Source organism: Pseudopipra pipra, chromosome 1, assembly GCF_036250125.1.
Source record: "Pseudopipra pipra isolate bDixPip1 chromosome 1, bDixPip1.hap1, whole genome shotgun sequence".
NCBI lineage: Eukaryota > Metazoa > Chordata > Aves > Passeriformes > Pipridae > Pseudopipra > Pseudopipra pipra.
In genome coordinates, this window is record NC_087549.1 from 137,365,709 (window position 1) to 137,384,019 (window position 18,311).

Sequence of the window (18,311 nt, forward strand, 5' to 3'; positions counted from 1 at the left end):
TTAATGGGTTATAAGTGGTGATGCATTTATTTTTTAGTAGATGGCTATTTTATTATTAGTTATCTATATCAAGATTAATTAAGAAAGCACACAGCTATCATTTTACCACATGCATATTAATTTGTTAGAATAAACCAACCAACTTCATGCTAAGCAGCATCTTTCCATAGAAGCAGAGATAACCTGAGTGCCCTCTCTACAATATTCTGACTAGTAATAAGTTAAGATCAGATGTTTAAACATTAAACACGTTTAAATAAAAAACAGCCTCTTATTAAACAACCTCTTTGACACTATTTTTACTAAATCCCCACTCTTGTGATAACTCTCTCAATATAATGCGCTTTTAAGATACAAAATGTAGTTACTTTGAACTTTGAGAGCATGTGGAACATGGAAGACACTTAATATTACTATTTTCTGTGTTTTCTTTTGAGACTTGCCTATGTTTGTTAAATTAGTATGGTTTAAAAAGCAGAAAAGAAAAATCTAATTGCATCATATTGTGCAGATTACTGGTAATTGCCAGTTTCTTGTGCTGATAAATGCATGGCTGAGTTTTGTATGTGGACAGTTTTATTTGTAATGGTTAACTGTCACTTCTGTGAATAGAGAAAAGTTAAAATTCCTTCTAAAGTGAACCTTCCAGGTACCATGCAAAATATCCTACCTCTCAACTATACTAGTTAGATTTGTTTACAGATAGAAATCAGTCTTCAGTATAATACATCTGCTGTTGCCTGGCGATGACAACAATGACTCTTTAAGTAGAGGAATGACAAGAATTGGCCTGCACTGGTAAATCATCATTAACAAGTAAGATCAAGAAACAGCTTCACTGAAACTATCAAACTGGAAGATTTTACAGGCTTCAAAGAGGTAACAATATGGCTTAAAACCACTAATATCCTTCCATTTTGATGTAGGTGAAGCTAACTTACCTGTTAGACTGTTCAGAGAAAATCAAAGCATTTTGCATCTTGTGGAGCCCAGTTAGTAAGTTAATAGTACATATATTAGAATTAAAGAGATTCTTCACTGGAAAATGTTTATCTTGTAAGTTAAGACACAAAATGGCCACTTTGAAGCACAGTCACCTATAACTATAACTATTAAGAAATACCAGACAAAAATATCAGTAACACCACATGTAACATCTAATTTCACTTTTAAGTTAGACTTTAGATTTATCTAGATAAGTAAAAAAGGTTTAACTTATTCTGGGGTTATCTAGCTCAAGTTTTTAAGTTGATCAACTTTATCTTAATGCTGACAATAGTAAGAAAGTTATGCAGTTTGATGGGTAGTAGTTCTGGTGTTACTACAAGACAGACTAAAAAACTGCATTTACTTGAATTGTACTGCCCTGCTGTTCAGAGTGCTATTGGACACACTGTGTAACCTTTCTCTTACTGTTGAATGCAGTTTTGTGAGGCAATACATGGTAAAACACTCTTGTGATACAGACAACTTTTGCCAGAACACACAGATAAATTTCAGTGATGATTTGTACAAAAAGTAAGATCAGTTATACTGTAAACATCCACGCACAAATTCCTTGGAAGCAAAGCTGATTGAAACTGCCTAAACAGAGCAGTGTAGGGCTTTTCCTCTGTGTCCTTGTGTCCAGCACTCAGCTAAGGGAGACCCATCGCCATCCCCAGTAACAAGACCTCCTTCTTAGGAAAGTTGTCTATAGTGGAGTAGGGAGGAAATATAGAATGAAACTCAAGCATCTCCCTTTTCCAAAAGGAAAATATAAATGGGGTTAAGGGAGGGGGAAAGGAGAAACAGATACATCATGGCAAATACCAGATTGAATTCCCTCTGGCTCTGCTTCTTAATTAGGGGAAGACTAAGTGGAAACTGAACAGATGGGAAATGAGCCACTCCTCACTTCGCACAGATCTATGAGCCACAAAGCCAGAACTGAGAGGATAACCTTCAGATAGAGACAAATAAATGCCCGACTCTTACCCTCCAAGAGATACAGGTTTCATGATCTACCAACCCCGTTACTATCACTTACTGCTACAACACAGCACTTCCATATTGTCCAGTAGAGCACGTAGGTAGCTGTACAACATTGGAGGCATTAGTCTTATTAAGTTAATAGAAATCATCTGCTTATGTGATAGCGTTAGAGAACTCAAAACTCAAAGAAATGAGGGTCAGAGTGCCCTGTCCTCTTCAGATTTGTTCAGCCTTCGACTCAGCCACGGTGTGCCTTGGTCCTCTGGCACAATTAAAACATCTGTCAGCCACACATACCCTGTTCCACTTAACAACTTCACTTAGCAACTCACTGCAAGTCTCTTGCTCCAAGTGTGTATGTTCTGCCAATTCCCCATTCACTTCTCATTTGTGAAGTTTTAATCTTGTGCCTGCTGGTTTTTTGGTCTCAGGAGAAAGAAAAGGTTTTGTACTTTTAAAGTGTGAATACTTTCATGAGGTCACTTAAAGACTACACTAAATTACTTGTGTAATTACTTATACAACTGAAGACACATTTCACATGCCAAGCTCACAGATACCTCTGCTAGATAAATACCTCTTTTACATATATCCCTCTCTTTCCCAAATAGTTTCCCTCTGACAAGCCTCACTGCTTTTACATAAATTAATATAAAAAATATCACCTCTCACTAACTAGCAGGCAACTAGAAATATCCATCTAGTCTTCAGTGCTGAGAGGCTACAAACCACAAAGAATTTGTCCCATACCATGGAATTAATTTCTGATAAAATAATAGAAGTATAGCTTTAAATATAAGTGACTAAAAGCTACACCACTTGTATTTTACTTCCCAAAGAGTTGATTAAAAAAGTTAATCAGCGCACCTAAATTACATGTCATAATTTCACCCAAGAACAGCATATTCTTTAGCAAATTACCTGAAAGGTTGTTTAATTTCAGTATAGACCCAGTCTCTACACTCAGCAACTCTTTCCCAAACTCTCAGCAATCTGCATAGTTTTATTTCCTACAGTAAATACATATTACATAAGGAAAAAGGTTTTTTCCACAGGTGCTCTTAGGACCTGATCCACAATTCTTTGAAGTTCACAGGAGCTTCTTCAGGAGCCTTCGACAAAATTTCGTAAACTAGAATCCAACTCAACTGCTACCCATCAGTAGTAATTTCATTTCACACAGCACTTCCTAAACTGAACTCCAATATCTGCTTCTGGTTAAGGTACCCATTCTGGAAAGACAGTCTTTAGTTTTTCCAACTTCAAAAGACCAAAATTCACCACTATAGTTTTTCTAGTATTTAATAATTTGTGTTGCTGAAAAGGTGGGTCTAATTTCAAATTTGAATTATTTTCTTTTCCAGTCATTCCTGAAGTACCTAGTATTCTTTTTCTGCAAAGATACTCACATACTGCTTACTTCTCAACTCTAATTTTTTCAAGTGCAGCAGGTCAAACTCTGTCTCTCCCAACCACATGACATTCTCTGTCCTTAAATTTCTTTGACACTATTTTTTCTATATCCAAATTTCAACATCCTTTTTTAAAGAAGACTAGCATCAAAACTATATATAGTATCAACTTCAGGTGTAAAATAAACAGATGTCAAAAAGAAGTTAGAACTCTGTCTGATCTTATTTTTATACCTTTCAATTTATCCACCCAAGGGTGCAGTTACTCCTTCTAGTCTGAAGGTCACACTACTGCTAAATTCTTGTCCTTTTCGACCACTTGTTCCTTCTCAGAGCTACTACCTCCCTGAACACAGCCTTCACCTCTGTAGTTCCGCGCTCCTTTTCATCCATATAAGTATTCAGCTGGCTGTATTAAAAGGTATCTCATCTGGACGGGCTCAGAATGCCAGGTGATCAAAATGGGTTTTGTACAAAATCCTTGTCTTTATCCCACTTTGACATTTGGATGGATTTTGCATTTTCTGCAATCTTTCACTACATCAAATGTCAACTGCTCATTGACAATTAAATTTTGATTGTTGTCATTTAATCATCTATTATTTATATAATTTTAATTTTTTTAATTATAAAGCTCTGCAAGAATTAGCATATTAAAATCCAAGACACAAAATATCAAGGCAAATACTTTGTAAGAGGCATCCTTAAGAGTCCTTAGAAGCCAGCTAAAATGCCACCTAATACCTTATCCTTTGGAAGTCTATTTTTACCTTGCACATTGGTCAATAAAAATAGCAGCCCATTGTAATTAAGTAACAGTAAAGATATTAGTCATAATGCTAGTTTTACCAATACCAGATCTCAAAAAACTAAACTAATTTCCAGAGAGAGTTTGATTGTTTCTAAGAGTAAGTTAAGCTGTTTGGAGCTATTTTTTCCAACTGAAACCATTTTTGTGAGGAAAACACATGGAGCAAAGCCACTAAAGTACAGGAAGAACTCGTCCCCCCACTCATACCATAATTGCAAGCTATATTTATAACTGGCAAAGTATTGCCCCCCTCTTCAAAGACAAACTGCTGGTGAGGCTCTTCCTCCGCTGCCCACTTTGCTTAAAATGTTCACAGCACGAATTTTTATCTCCACAGTGGGAGGCCAAGGATTAGCCCCAGTCTCCAAGAGGGTGGAGAGATTTAAAGGTCAATTTAATTAGCTCATTCTAATCTCTTGCACGACTAACGTAAATGTCATTGTTTTCTAACTGCCACTTTAGCAGACAAGATTGTATTTTAAAAACTTTGAACACACGAACTACGTGTTGGATGTAATACAAATACTTTGTGTAACTAATCTAAAAAGGGAGCCTAATAAAAATTGTCATTGAGTCAGAGCTTTTCCTAAAAAAGAGAAAAAGGGCAATAGGAAAATTCTGGTGGTAAAGCATGGAGAGCTTTCAGTAGTAATCTTTCAAACTGACTGGCTTAACAGCTTCTCATTGATTTAAACCTTTCCCATTTCACGATGTCTGGACAAAGGCAAACAACAGTTTCTGGTACTGTGATCTCATCCGAAAGTTGTGGAACACTAAAACAAGCTTCGCAAGCTCAACGCACCCTAAAGACAAATCAGATCACATCCCAGGCTATTTAAGAGTGCCTCTGGGCAAGCTTTGCATGAACAAATAGGCAAAAACAAGTGCACAGATGATGCTCTGTGATGACTGAAATCATAGGTCAGTGGGAAAGCCTGGCAGTTGTTCATTGCTGTTAAGAGAACGCTGTACACACGGTCTCGCTGTTCTGTGGCAGCAGTTACAATGCTGCTCTCTGGCCCATGCAGAGCTTCCCAACAAGACAAGCTTGCAGCTCCCCTCATCCCTTTTTTTCTTTTTACAAGACCTCAGGAATCACGGATATGGATGAATTAGACCTGGATTATTGATTAAGAAGCGTATCAGAGAGACAGCATCATAGATGCTCCAAGGTTCTTCGCTGTAATTTGAAACAAGCAAAACACTTCTCGGATGGTGTTCAGGACAGCGTTTTGTCAGTGACTTCTAGAAGGAAGAAAGGCAAAGCACTAGTGTTTTAATGTAACAACAGAAGCACCAAACCCAGAGGTGTCTGGGTTTGTCATGCAGGGATGGGTGGAGAAGACTTCTGGATTTATTTTGTATGCTGGCAATGTGCACTCTTGCAATTAAGCAGGTTCTTATCTGGAAACACTGATCAGGAAACACTGATCTTTGACACCGAAAAGTGCTTAAGAAGTTTGGCAGGGAGCAAAGGATACCTAACCAGTAACACACACTACAAGCACATTCAGGGATACAATCCCCCTTCTGCCTTTGACAGATGTATGGAAATACTGCACAATGATTTCTTGTCAGCTCACGAGCACGGCTCCCAAAGGACCTATGGTGAATGTCATGGGACCTCCAAAAGATGAAAACAGGACACTACTGGTCCTGTGGTGCACTCATCTGAAATAGCGAGTCATTACTACGACCTTGTTAAGATGTGGATACACATACATTCTGAACACCTATAAACATTTATAAGCAAATTGCATTCAGGGAGTGATTACTGAGGAGAAAGACTTTGACAGAGAAAGGAGAAACACCAACTTTTTCTTTTTTGCTCTGAGCTATCCTTGCAGGAGAAAGGTTATGGGTTCCTTGACTTCGTTGAATGAGAGTTTTATGAATAAAACATGAGATTCTTTCCTAAATCAAATTATTCTTTTGAGACTGTAGATCTAGATTTGGAGCTGTCAGCTTAAGGCATGCACTTGCTTTGGAAAGAGTTAGGGCTCTTTTTCTGGGAGCCTTTTCCCTTCAGCCCTGCAAAGGTTGGCTGGATGCCTCCCTTTCAATAGCTATCTCCACAAGAACTCAGGGAGCGCCTACCAGCTCATTTTTTTGATGTTGCCAGCACACACTAAATTACTATTTTCTAGTTTGAATGCCCAGTTGTGAATGATACTTAGTTTAGGCAAGGAACGGTCAAAAGCAAGGGAAATCAAATGTTTTCTCTAGGGAAAACTAAGAGAGACCAGAAGTTAGGGTTTCTGCTGTCATACACACTAAAGTTAAGTTCTACCATCACTAAATTCTATTTTGGCTCCTACTTAAATCCTAGAACATAATCCTAGAATGTAAGATATAGATTGCAGACTTCATTTTTTACATGCTGGAAAGACCACAAACCCCAAAGTTCTTGATACTGTAGCTGGTTCAAAACCTTTGTGCTGCTACTACCTATTCCCATGTCAAATAAGATGTCAGCAGTTCTGAACATCTTGGTGTCAGTGCCCAGTTGGGACCCACATACTGTATACTCTGCTACAGGAATCTCATCTAACAGATGACCCCAAGAATTTTACATGCACTGACAGACTTACTATGCTAAAATGACCAGCATAGGCATTTTCTGTTCATGACAGTTCTTGCTTCCAGGACTTTTAATGCATTTTATTAAATTAATTGAAAAGGTCATGTTTTAGGAATAAGATCCAACTCCTAACATAGTTGTTACTGATGTATTTGTTGCTGACCTCGCTGTCTGTAGTTTGATGCCAGAAGTGGTTTGTGCTTTAACAAAACAAGCGCCAATAAATGGAAGCATGAATTTCTGTGCAGAAGCAGAGAGGTCTGATTAATATTTGTTTGTCTGAAGAAACATATGATCTGAGATTGCAAAACAGTTTTTAAGCTCTTAAGATGATGTTTTAGGACTGGCTAAGTCATGCAAAATGAGCAGAAATATTTAAAGATTGATAAGAATTTTGATGATCTGAGGTTTAGACACTTAAAATTATATTAAAGGTTGACATCTGAAAAATTAATCTAGAATTTGCATTGTTTTCCTGATGCCATATTAAGAGTCTGGACTACAAATCCTCTTGCACAGAAAGCTTGAGAGATATCGAAAAATGTCATTGACACCCTTATCAGAAGAAGTGAAAAATACCAAGTTAACATGGTTTGTTATTAGGGAAAATTGCTTAAAAGCAGGAATTCTCAATTATCAATTGAGACTCAAATCAAATCAAAATCAAATTCTCAGTTCTCAATTCTTCTCAATTTTAGATGTTGATCTTTTACATGGAAAAATGCTTAGAGAAATATTAATCAGATCTCAATTAAAAAGAACTTACAGACCATCTTCTAAAAGTTCTTTATTAATTCTTTGTCCTGTACAGAGAATCTCTACAAATTTCTCCTGCAGACAGGAAAAGTCAGATCTGAGCCTGTCACTATTACACCAAGTACTAAAACTTCAAGGGAAATGGGTTGTGCTCTGCCCCATCCCCAGAAGAAGGCTCATTAGGTACACTGGGACGTTGGTGCCCTCTGGTATGAGCAATTGTACTTTATTGGGCAAGAACCCAGTCTCCCTCTTTTGCCTAGCAGAATCCAGATGTAGGATTCAGCAATAACTTTAAGCAAGAACAGATGTGTTGGAGCATAGTAAAATAAGTTTCCCTTTCCAGAGCAACAGCAACAGAAGCATTTGTAACAGTAGTAGATCCTATTTTTCTACAGATTGTTGGGGGGCGTCAGGCTAGCTGCTTGCCTGTTAATCTCTCATAATTTTGCAGTTTACAGAAGCTAATCCTATAATTCTTCTGCCAGAACTGTACTCTTGGCTTTTCTAAGATAAACTACGTCAACCAAGTTGATAAGAAACACTGATGGGTCAACAGCTACCCCATTTGTTTTGTAAAAAAAATCCAGACTTTTGTAGAATAACCTTTACAGAACCAATGTCTAAAGCTGAGGGGGTGCAAAGAAATTAAAAATTATTTTAGTGCTCTAGTGAGGGACTTACTTTACAATACCTGTTTTCTAATCCATTTTTTCTTTTTTACTAGAAATAGTTAATGCTCTAAGGTATTTTTCTGTCAATGTTAGAAGGAGTCTTTCTCAATTAAATAAGAAAACACTAACAAAAAATACCTAATTTTCCCTATTAAGGCAAAATCTGTCATTACTTAATGCTCTGGCTTGTGGAATTATTTTGACACTTCAAAAAATCATCTTCAATCTGAGATCCATATGTACTTGTAACATCCAACAGCACAAAATAAAACAATAGTTTCTTTCCCTTTGATAATTTATAGTCTTTGTAAGTGGTTAAAATGGTTTTAAAGTTTTCCATCATTCAAATGAAATTTTGATTCATACTGACTGATCACCTCTTGTGTTCCCCCTTCAAAGCAAAAACAGCCAGACCAGTTTTTAATTTGGTGCAATAAATATTTTAGAAATTTTTTTTTACGTAAGAACAAAGTTTCTTAACCTACATTGAAGACTTAATTGTCATAACAAGTTTCTATAGGTAACCTTTGAATAAAATTCAAGGCTTCACTAACTTCATACTATATTTTCCACACTGCTCTCCATAATAAGGAATGAATCACAAAAAGCCCTCCACTCAGTATTAGCAACACACATGTATATCCACAAAACTTTAATTCTAGTTTAGTACTAAATGCCTCTTGGAGATGCCCAACTAACTCTGAAAGACAGCAGATGCAGGACAGATTACCAGAAACGTCTCAAAAAAAGGAGTTGGTTTTCATCATGTGAAGGAAGGGAGTCCATTCCAGAAATTGTAATTGCCATGACTAGAAATGGCTTCCTGTAAAGCATGAGCCATATACAACTTAAGGAATTCCTCTGACTCTGAAGTCACACTACTTGGAGGAAGTTCCATATATTAACCATTCCACATATGAACTAATTCTATGTGTTAAGCAGTCCAAAAAATTACTGTACAAATTGATAAACATAATGTAAAGCATTAAAATTAGCATAGCCCAATGAGTAGAGCATACACTACCAATTTTTTCCATGAGACAGGTTATGATTTTTTTCATGCTTACTCATAAGGAAAGACCATTTGCCCTCTGGAACAACTCATCAAGGATATCTATAGAATATTCTAAAAGCAAAAACATTTAAAATGAATGTTCTTCGTGATTTAAACTGATGTGTCTGACTAATGAACAAAGTAATTGGGTTTATTTATCTAAACCAATCCTATCTTGCTCAATAATGGGAATGACATTGTTCCCAATTGATTAGGACTCCCTTCCTGAAAATCGTTATATAAGAAAAACTGTCCAGAGAAAGTTACTTGATTTTTCTTCCATAAGCTTTCCCTTACTTCAACACTGCAAAGAATTTTTCAAATTAATGTTTTGTTCTGAGTATAAGACAATCATTTTAACCAATAGTAATTGGAATAACTCCCTTGAAGATAAAGATTATCTGAAAAAAAGTATATTCCATGGATCTCCCTTTGTCAAATGAGATTTCCTTCTTAAATCACAGAGACTGTAACATTAAAATGAAAGCAACTTCTACTCTTAATAGGGATAATCCTTATCTTACACATGGGGTGACATGAATGTTTTTTATCTGTATTTTTATAAGAATAATTTAATTTTGAAACTGTGTTCAAAATACATTAATACTTTGAGCTCATAAGATTTTTTTCTTTTTAATCAGACTACTCCAGTTGAATAAGAATTCAGAGTGATAAACTGCTTGGGCTGAGGAAAAAAAACAATAGGCAGACACTGTCTTCCCTTGGGTTAAAATTAACACTAACTATCTTCTGTTTTTCACTAAATATACTTTAAATACTAAATACACTGAAATTTTTCTTCTAACTAATAAATTTGTTGTATCAAAAAACAGGATGTCATTATATTTTCTTATGTTGGATTGTTCTTTGGTTGCATTGTCAAAAAACCAAAATATGTAGCTACAAAGACGTATTTTTGGCTTTAATCTGAAAATGTGGACAGTTTGTCCAATGACAGTTCCTTAATGCTGTTTTATCATTGTTATCATTAGTAAATCCAAACAGCAGTATAACATAGTTAGAATAGGAATTTTTGTTGCAGAACAGCAGTGCAGATGGAACCATTTCACTGTGCTGCGGAATGCAACATTTTTGATTATGACAAGTTTGCCAGTTTTAACTAACGACAGCATCTTAAGTCTTCTAATATATATTTAATGAAATTTAACTTTAATTGTGTAGTAATGCCAAAAACCCACCTTCTGAAAAATAGCAAGCGTGAGCTGACACAACAATTTTAAGTCTAGGAGCAATCACATGCCCTTCTTTGACACTCATCCTTTTCCTTTGTCAAGAAAAAGGAAATCTTCATATAAAGGGATCAAATAACTTCCCAAATGATAGGTTCCTCCTTGGTCCATCAGCAAAACTGAACTAGGAATGCAACTGGATACAACTGTTTTAACTGTTGGCCTGCGTCTCAGTGTATTTCCTCTTAAAGTAAACAGGATAATGAAAAAATCACGCAATATAACCACAACAGCTGTACCAAAATAAACCAACCCAACCCTCTTCTCCACTGACTGGCAAAATGTCTTACCAAGGTTACAGTGGCTGTATCCTGAGATTCATAAACTAATCTCCATCTGCACTCCTTCAAGTGTGTTTTAACCCACCTATGTGTTTCTAACACATTGTTTGACAGTGAAAAGGGGAAAATTGGTAGAGGATCATCGAAGGACTCAGATGTAGATTTCAGCTGCAGTATTCAGTTTGCTCTATTAGCAAGAATGGGAGCATTATTGTACAAATGCATTTTGTACCATTGGTTTAGCTACTTAAAACCATTTATGAAATATTCTCACAATGTATCACTGTGACAAGTTATAAATACAACTGCAGCTCACATCAAAATAGTTTAAAAAACAACATGAGAGGAAGCGGTGCTGGGTTGCACGGCATGTATTCTTTAGGACAGGACATCTTGCAGTGTGACTGCAGAAGGAATTATCCCTGTGACCCAACACTGTGCATTAGGAACTGCTAATGGAAAAGGGAACTGTCAGTGAGAAGTGGAAATCAGACTGAAGCAGAGTTCAAGGACTTTCTTTTGCAAAGACAGAAAGAAGCTTTGACTGCATGGAGCAGTTCTGCCAAATCTGGAGCAATTTCTTGGTTTGTTGTATCTGCTTTACACAAGTGATTTGTTTCCAGATCCTCTTAACAACAGGAAAATGAGACATGATGAAGCAGGATGAAGCTGGCAGGACACAGGTCACTCTTTTCTAACCAAAAAGAGGGTGAAGGGAAAAAAGAAAAAAAAAGGCTATGGTCATTTCAAAAACCACATCTCACACAGACAGACCACTGAAGTAACTGTTATCTAAGTTACTCAGCTGAATATAGCATATCTTGTCAGCAGTGTCCAGACATTGTTTTTTCTCTCTATTGAAAGAAGTATTACCCTGCAGATTCAATAACATGGTTTATGACTGGGAGGTACTCTAATGGAAAACATGGAAGACCAAAGATGGCAGAAGGATAGGAATCAGAAGACAGCTAGGGCAGGCCAAGAGGTAAAACAGAAGTGTTCTGGCTGCAGGTGGGGGAATATGTAGAAAGTAAGTCTTCTTCTCTTAGTTTTCCTCCAACTTACACAAAAAACCCAAAATCTTATTTCAGCACACTGGCCTGCTTGTTCACAACTGCATCATCACTAAACTTTAAAATCTCTGTACTACCAGTTTAAGTGTTTTCAGACTGAACTTACCTGAAAGTCTTGATCATCAATTCCAAACCTCTCTCTCAGATTACGGAAAACCATTGGACAATATTCTTTAAATTTGAAATGACTTGGCATGTTTTCTCTGAAAGAATATAAAACCAAATCAACTTAATTCATGTGCATATATAACAAGTATCTCTAAAGAATTCTGTCTCAATTCCGTTCATAGAAAGCAGAGGATAAGGAGATTTACAATCTCTCTTCTAATGCTTTCTTTTTTCAAAGAGATTGGGTCTTGTTGTGTTATTTTCTTCATCTTCACAATGTTTAATAAATGTATACACATTTATTAACTTAGCTATTAGCTAAGGAGCTACAACATAAGGATGAAATAAACACAAACCATATTTTGACAACTTTGAAACATGGACTCAAAAGCAGAAAAAAATGCCTTCCCATTGCCCTAAACTTACTTCAAGGGTGAAATCTTAGATTGGATTACACAATAATTACTGTACCATCTGTGACACCAAAATGTATTGGCAGTGCCAAAGCTTTGAGAAAATTTAACTCATTCAATACATAACTAATGTTAATATCCTAGTGTTAATTTTAGACTTATATAAAAGCAGAATATATTCTTGAATAAAATTCAGGTTATACATAAACAAGCATTAATAGTTTTGTATGTCTGTACATACTGCTTATGGCGGATTTATTTTTAAAAGACATAGATATTACATGAAATGACCTTAATACTTTTGAAGCTTCTATATGATTGGTACGGCTTTCTGTTATGGAATATAAAAAGCTGAACACTATTCACATTTGATATATGCTTTAGATTCTCATTCTTATTCAAATATTACATTTAATAAAAAGTACATGTGCATGAATTTATGTTTTTAAAAATATCCAAATAAAAACTTGTATCAGCCATAAATAATCACACCAAGAAAGGATCACCTTCAATATCTAAGATACTCATAAGGCAATAATAAACCATATGGAGGAAAAATTCTACCCAGCATCCTTTGCTGTTGCTTTTTAGAACAGCACAGATGGTTATGTTTATCGCAGGATTAACTTAATCATCAAAACTTCAGTCCCATGCACTGAAAAATAACAGAGTTCATAGTACTTCATAAAAATATCACTGCCACTATCCACTTCCACACAAAATTGTTACTTGTACTTACTTGTTGAAAAGGTGATTGTCCACCTTTATCTTTGAGTATGCTTTGAAATCATCTGGCATCAACATAACAGGGATTTGAACATGGCTCAGTTCATTGATCTAGAGAAAACACAATATATTTATTTGCTGATGTCTCTGCAAAGATGCTGCATATGTCTTAACTATGAAAATGTTATTCAGTCAACTATTTCTTGTCTGTCTGTCCTGGGAGTGAATGTAAGTAACGGAAGAACGCAAAAGCAGTTTTATTCTTTCCAGATTAAATGCAATCTCAAGACTGATACTTTGAAAGAGAAGAAAGACCATTCCATATTTGTACTTGTTTCAGAAAAAAAAAAAAAGGCTTCAAAGCACGCTTGGAGTGTACTTTTTACGTCAGGTCAACAAGGATGCCAGCAAAATGGTCTCCTATCCTAAAATACTGTTCTCGTTTCTTCAGTTGCATGATGCTTTCCAAAGATAATTCAAATTCTGTATTTCCAATTACTATTTACCCTTGTAGCTTACACAGTAGCCTTACATGACTGTGTCTTAAACTATTTATAGAAAATAAAATGAAATTTTTCATACATGTGAATGCATACACTTTGGGTTCAGTAAGCACAGCTTTATTTCTCACGGTAGTGCAGAACTCAGATGAGTTTTTCTGTCACAGTATTCAGACATTTTTTTGATTGCTCAAGTTGGACAAAGTATTTAAATAGCTGGATTTTTGCTTAGAAATAGATGGGCATGGAAGTCCTAACATTTTCCTTATTTTCTTATATTTATATGGACCATCTACTCTTTCTAATTTTCAAATTAATATTGCCAGTATTCTCCAGATTAGGATTTTTCACATATATTTGAAATCCACTTCTAACCACATCTCTGTGATAAAATGTAGACAACTTTACCATGACCTAGTTTGTAGGCATGTTTTTATTATTGCATGTATTAATCTACCCTTACTTTAGTAAAATTTAACTAAATCATGATAAATAAAAGAGAATTGTTAGCTTGCAGTGGTGCTTCCAAACAAGGAATGAGATACTCATTACAACAACAGTCACCAAACACCATAACATACATTTTACCTATGTTCTTACAGTACTGTACACCCTGGTCATGCATCTCGATTTACCCAGTCAAATGTTTTTGCTCATGCAAAGCACATTCTGCTTCAGCAGTTTTCTACAGGGGTTAGAGGGAAATCCCACTCTATATGAATACTAATGCACACTGGGGCTCTCGGCACTGCTTATCCACCACTGTTTTCCAACTAGGAAGCTGTTAGTTGCCTTTAAATGCTATTTTCTTCCAGAGAGGCTTTTGGAGAAACCTTCACTGAAGCAGCCATAGGTTATAAATACAGGAGGAAAAAAATGCACTCCCTGCAAGTATGACCTTTTGCAGAACTGAAGTTAAACAAAGTAAGAAAACAGTGAGGAGCCTTTTAGCTCTTAAGCAGAGGAAAGAAACCAACACAGGCAGGTCAGATGCCCTTGTTACTTTTCAATATTTTAAAGTCCCAGTAATGTTCCCTGTCATATCTCATTTTTATTATTCAGATCTTTGCAGTCTACATGAAAACTGATGAAATCAGTTGAATTTACTTTAAAAAATGCTTCTTAGGAAATCCCTGAAAAGCTCTAGATAGAGGCCTGGCAGCTATATAGCAGAATAGAGAAAGGAAATAGATATCTGGAATGAGCTGAGTGTGCTCTGCTCCCTGGAGTTGTAGGGAGAATGCTCTTTTCTCCTTCCAAAGGGAGAGAAAGAAGAAACTCCAGTAAATTTTTGAAAATACAGCTGTACAAACCTAATAAATCACAATGACACCTCATTAAATACAACATAACATAACATAACACTGATCGAAAATCACTACATCCAACATACATGCTCTTTACTGAAGTTGATACTGCTGTACATCAATCTCACCCTGAAACCACAGAGTGGTTCACGAGTCTGCAGAACTAGTGTAGCTGCTGTACAAATAAAAGTAGGGACATGTAACTATGTTACGCAGAGATATGAAACTTTAGATTTGCTTATACAGAATTACCTTCTCTTTTAGATTGCCAGATCATACAACAAATTCCACACTGGAGTGAAAGCCAGCAGAAATCTACATGCATATACATTCCAGACAAAAGTGATCCCAAGAACACCTTCTGCTGAATACTGTCAAAAATGCTGAATTCAAACATCTTCAACTATCTACAACAACAGAAAGTTTGCTTGCAAATTTGCATGTTAGATTATCAAAACTGCATCGGTCAAATTTTCACATACATTTGCTTTCTTAAATTGCTGATGTAAATTTTCTCTACATACATCTATAGATTTGCTTTCATGCTGTGAATACTTAAATTTGTGCTACAATGGCACAGTTTTACTTGTACCTGTAGGCCTTACAAGCATCATCTGCACAGCAAAATAACAAAGCCAAATGTGTTTGTATGTGCACACTTTTGAGATTCATCTATTTTAAGCAAAAATTCCAAAATACTTCTCCTAAGAAGTTCCAATAAGATCTGAATGCACACTCCCCCCATTCCCCAATCAGGGAGAAATATGCAGACTAACAGAATGTTTGGGGTTTGTTTGGTTTGGTTTTTTTTTTCCCAGGGGTGCTGGTTTCTGATTTTTGGGGACTTCTTTTTGTTTGTTTGTGGTTTTGTTTGGTTTTGTGGGGGTTTGTTTTGATTTTTTGAGATTCGTCCAACTCCGAGATATGCAAAAGTAATTTCTCTAATATTTTAGGGAATTCCTCTCTAGCAGAATAGGAAAATAAAAAAGCAGGTGATGAACACACAGTAGAAATGACCTTTGGCATAGCACACCAGCCGAGTAATGGCATGTCCCAGCGGCACAGGCCATTAATTAATTTAAACCTTTCAAGTATAAGGTCTGGTTCTTTGTGCAATAGTACATTTTTCGGACAGATTTGATGAGGCCAGACTGGAAAATGCACACAAGACAGAATGGAATACCCGTGTCATTAGATCTTGGTGGAAACTGGAACCACATTGGGGGGAGAGGGAGGGAGAAGAAACAATATCCAAAACTCCCCCACAAACAGCTCTTGAAAAGCTAAAAGAAAAGGGAAAGGTCAGAGGGATCAATTCTCTGCCATCACTGTGCGAATAACAGTCACATCTGAAAGACACTAAATATGAAACATAAAGAAAACATTTTGAGCCCCCCAACTTATCTCAGATGCAAATTTTGCTTCTTTTTGTCTGCGTTTGAAAGTCGAGCACAACAGAAAACACATTAAGATGCGTGCGATACCTTTGACAAATACTATGCACATCTCTTCGTGTTACCCATTAAATACAGCCAGCTCCCTCAGCAATAGCAAATGAGATGCTTCTGTGAGGATGAAAGTTCATCCAATTACAACAGAAACTGTGTTACAATAGCCGTAATAATTACATAAGAAATAGCCATTTTCCTCTAAGGAGTGCTTTTGAATGTAATAAAATCATAAGCAAGAAACAATTTCCTGCAAGATAATGGCGGAGAGTAAATGAAGCAAAAAGAGCTCACTGGACAGAGGACGGACTTGTTGCTGAGGGCTCAGGATCAAACATTCATTTAACAATTATATGAGAATCCAAATGCATAGCATCTCCATAATAAATGTACGTGCATCATATTGAGAAGAAAAGTTCCTCTCATCCTGCAACCTATATCCTTTAACTGCCTTGAATTATTGTTGCCAATGAAAAATTTTGCTAAAGTTTGTCTTGCTATTTGAAACAGACAATGCTTGCTGTATCTTTGAAGAATTTAAATCTCATATAATAGTCTTAGAGGATGTTGTTTTAAATATGAACGACTAAGATTTTAGTTGCATGGTAACCATGCATATTATGTATAAATACCTCACGTGTATTAATAACGTTTGTAAACTCATGCACACAAGATATTAATAAGTGACTCAGAAACCTCTCTTTAAGTAGTTAATTCAAATTATCTTTTGTAATACTAGTATAAACCCAGGTGGTTATGCGAGATGGAAACAACAACTTGCAAGCTTTAAGGCAGAAGAATTTTAAAAGCCTTAAGACTGGTATCGCCTCTTTAAACATATGGTAGAAAAAACTGTGGCAGTAGGGATCTGCCCAGAGTGCTGGCTTGGTCATGGTAGGTGGGAGGGGGCTGAAGCAAAAGGAGGCTTTCAGGCAAAAAACGACTGATTGCAACTCATTTTGCTCCTGCAGGTTTAAGATTGAATTCACACTGTCAGGAAAACAGAGGTTGTAATTAAACTGCAAATAAGGGAATAATAAAAGCCTACTGGACATTGAATAAATAGTAAGACTCAGCTGGTAATGATTCCGAAATTAGCACACAGAGAGGTGTTCCCACAAAGCCATTTTCATATTGGTGACATTTCAAATAAGCTTCTCTAATTCATATGATTTGAAATCAAGCAATGAATATATCATAAATTGTTAGGCATTATTAACGGCCCTTATTTAATTCAGATACATTCACCCTAAACACCACATTACTAGAGCAATGCTTAATTAAGCATTAGTTTTCATTCTGTCAGAACATAAGCAGCAATAAATTGCTTGTATGCAAAGCAGACAATGAGATATTTAAGCAGCATATAATAAAGGCAATTTACAGCATATATTGCATGTTTAGTTAGGAGTCAGGACAATGATCCTGTTCTCCAACAGATATGAGCTGATGCCTATCGCTACAATGCTACAGCAAGAAACCTGTGTAACACATTACAGCTGGTATTATTCATTAAAAAAACCCCAACCAACCAACCAACTATAAAATAAAAATCAAAGAATGTCCCAAATTTCATCCCAAGCACATCACAAATCACACTCAGACTACTTAGCAATGCCTAGTTGTTCCTTCTGAAATTCCCTTCCTATTTAAAGCCTTCATTCTGTACGGGGTTCCTTGCATTTCATAGTACAGCTTTAGTATACAGCATAGATACTGTTTCCTTTTAATTTAACATATCAGCCAGCCAGATTCGCTGAAAGCATGGAGGGATGAGGTGTTTTCACACCAAACAGCTTGATAAAACATCTCAATTGCAGCTATGGCTCTTGGCAGTTTCATGCACAGGAAAATCCCTGCTGCTCCCAATGCTGGATGTAGGTGAAGTTGTGCAAGTGCTACTTTCTTTTCAGCTCTGTTTATCTCTAGCTCTTTCTGTACTG

The 18,311-nt window shown here is 36.2% G+C and overlaps 1 protein-coding gene across 3 annotated transcripts in view; it reads right to left on the reverse strand.

The window, feature by feature from the left end:
- Positions 1-18,311, reverse strand: part of PIP4K2A (phosphatidylinositol-5-phosphate 4-kinase type 2 alpha) — a 106,900-nt gene that overhangs the window by 38,690 nt on the left and 49,899 nt on the right. For all 3 annotated transcript variants that reach the window (XM_064635373.1, XM_064635365.1, XM_064635383.1), the window contains exons 2-3: positions 13,127-13,224; positions 11,973-12,069 (exon numbers count right to left, since the gene is read on the reverse strand). In XM_064635373.1, coding sequence (XP_064491443.1) covers positions 11,973-12,069; positions 13,127-13,224 — 195 coding nt within the window. The remainder of the gene's footprint in view (positions 1-11,972; positions 12,070-13,126; positions 13,225-18,311) is intronic.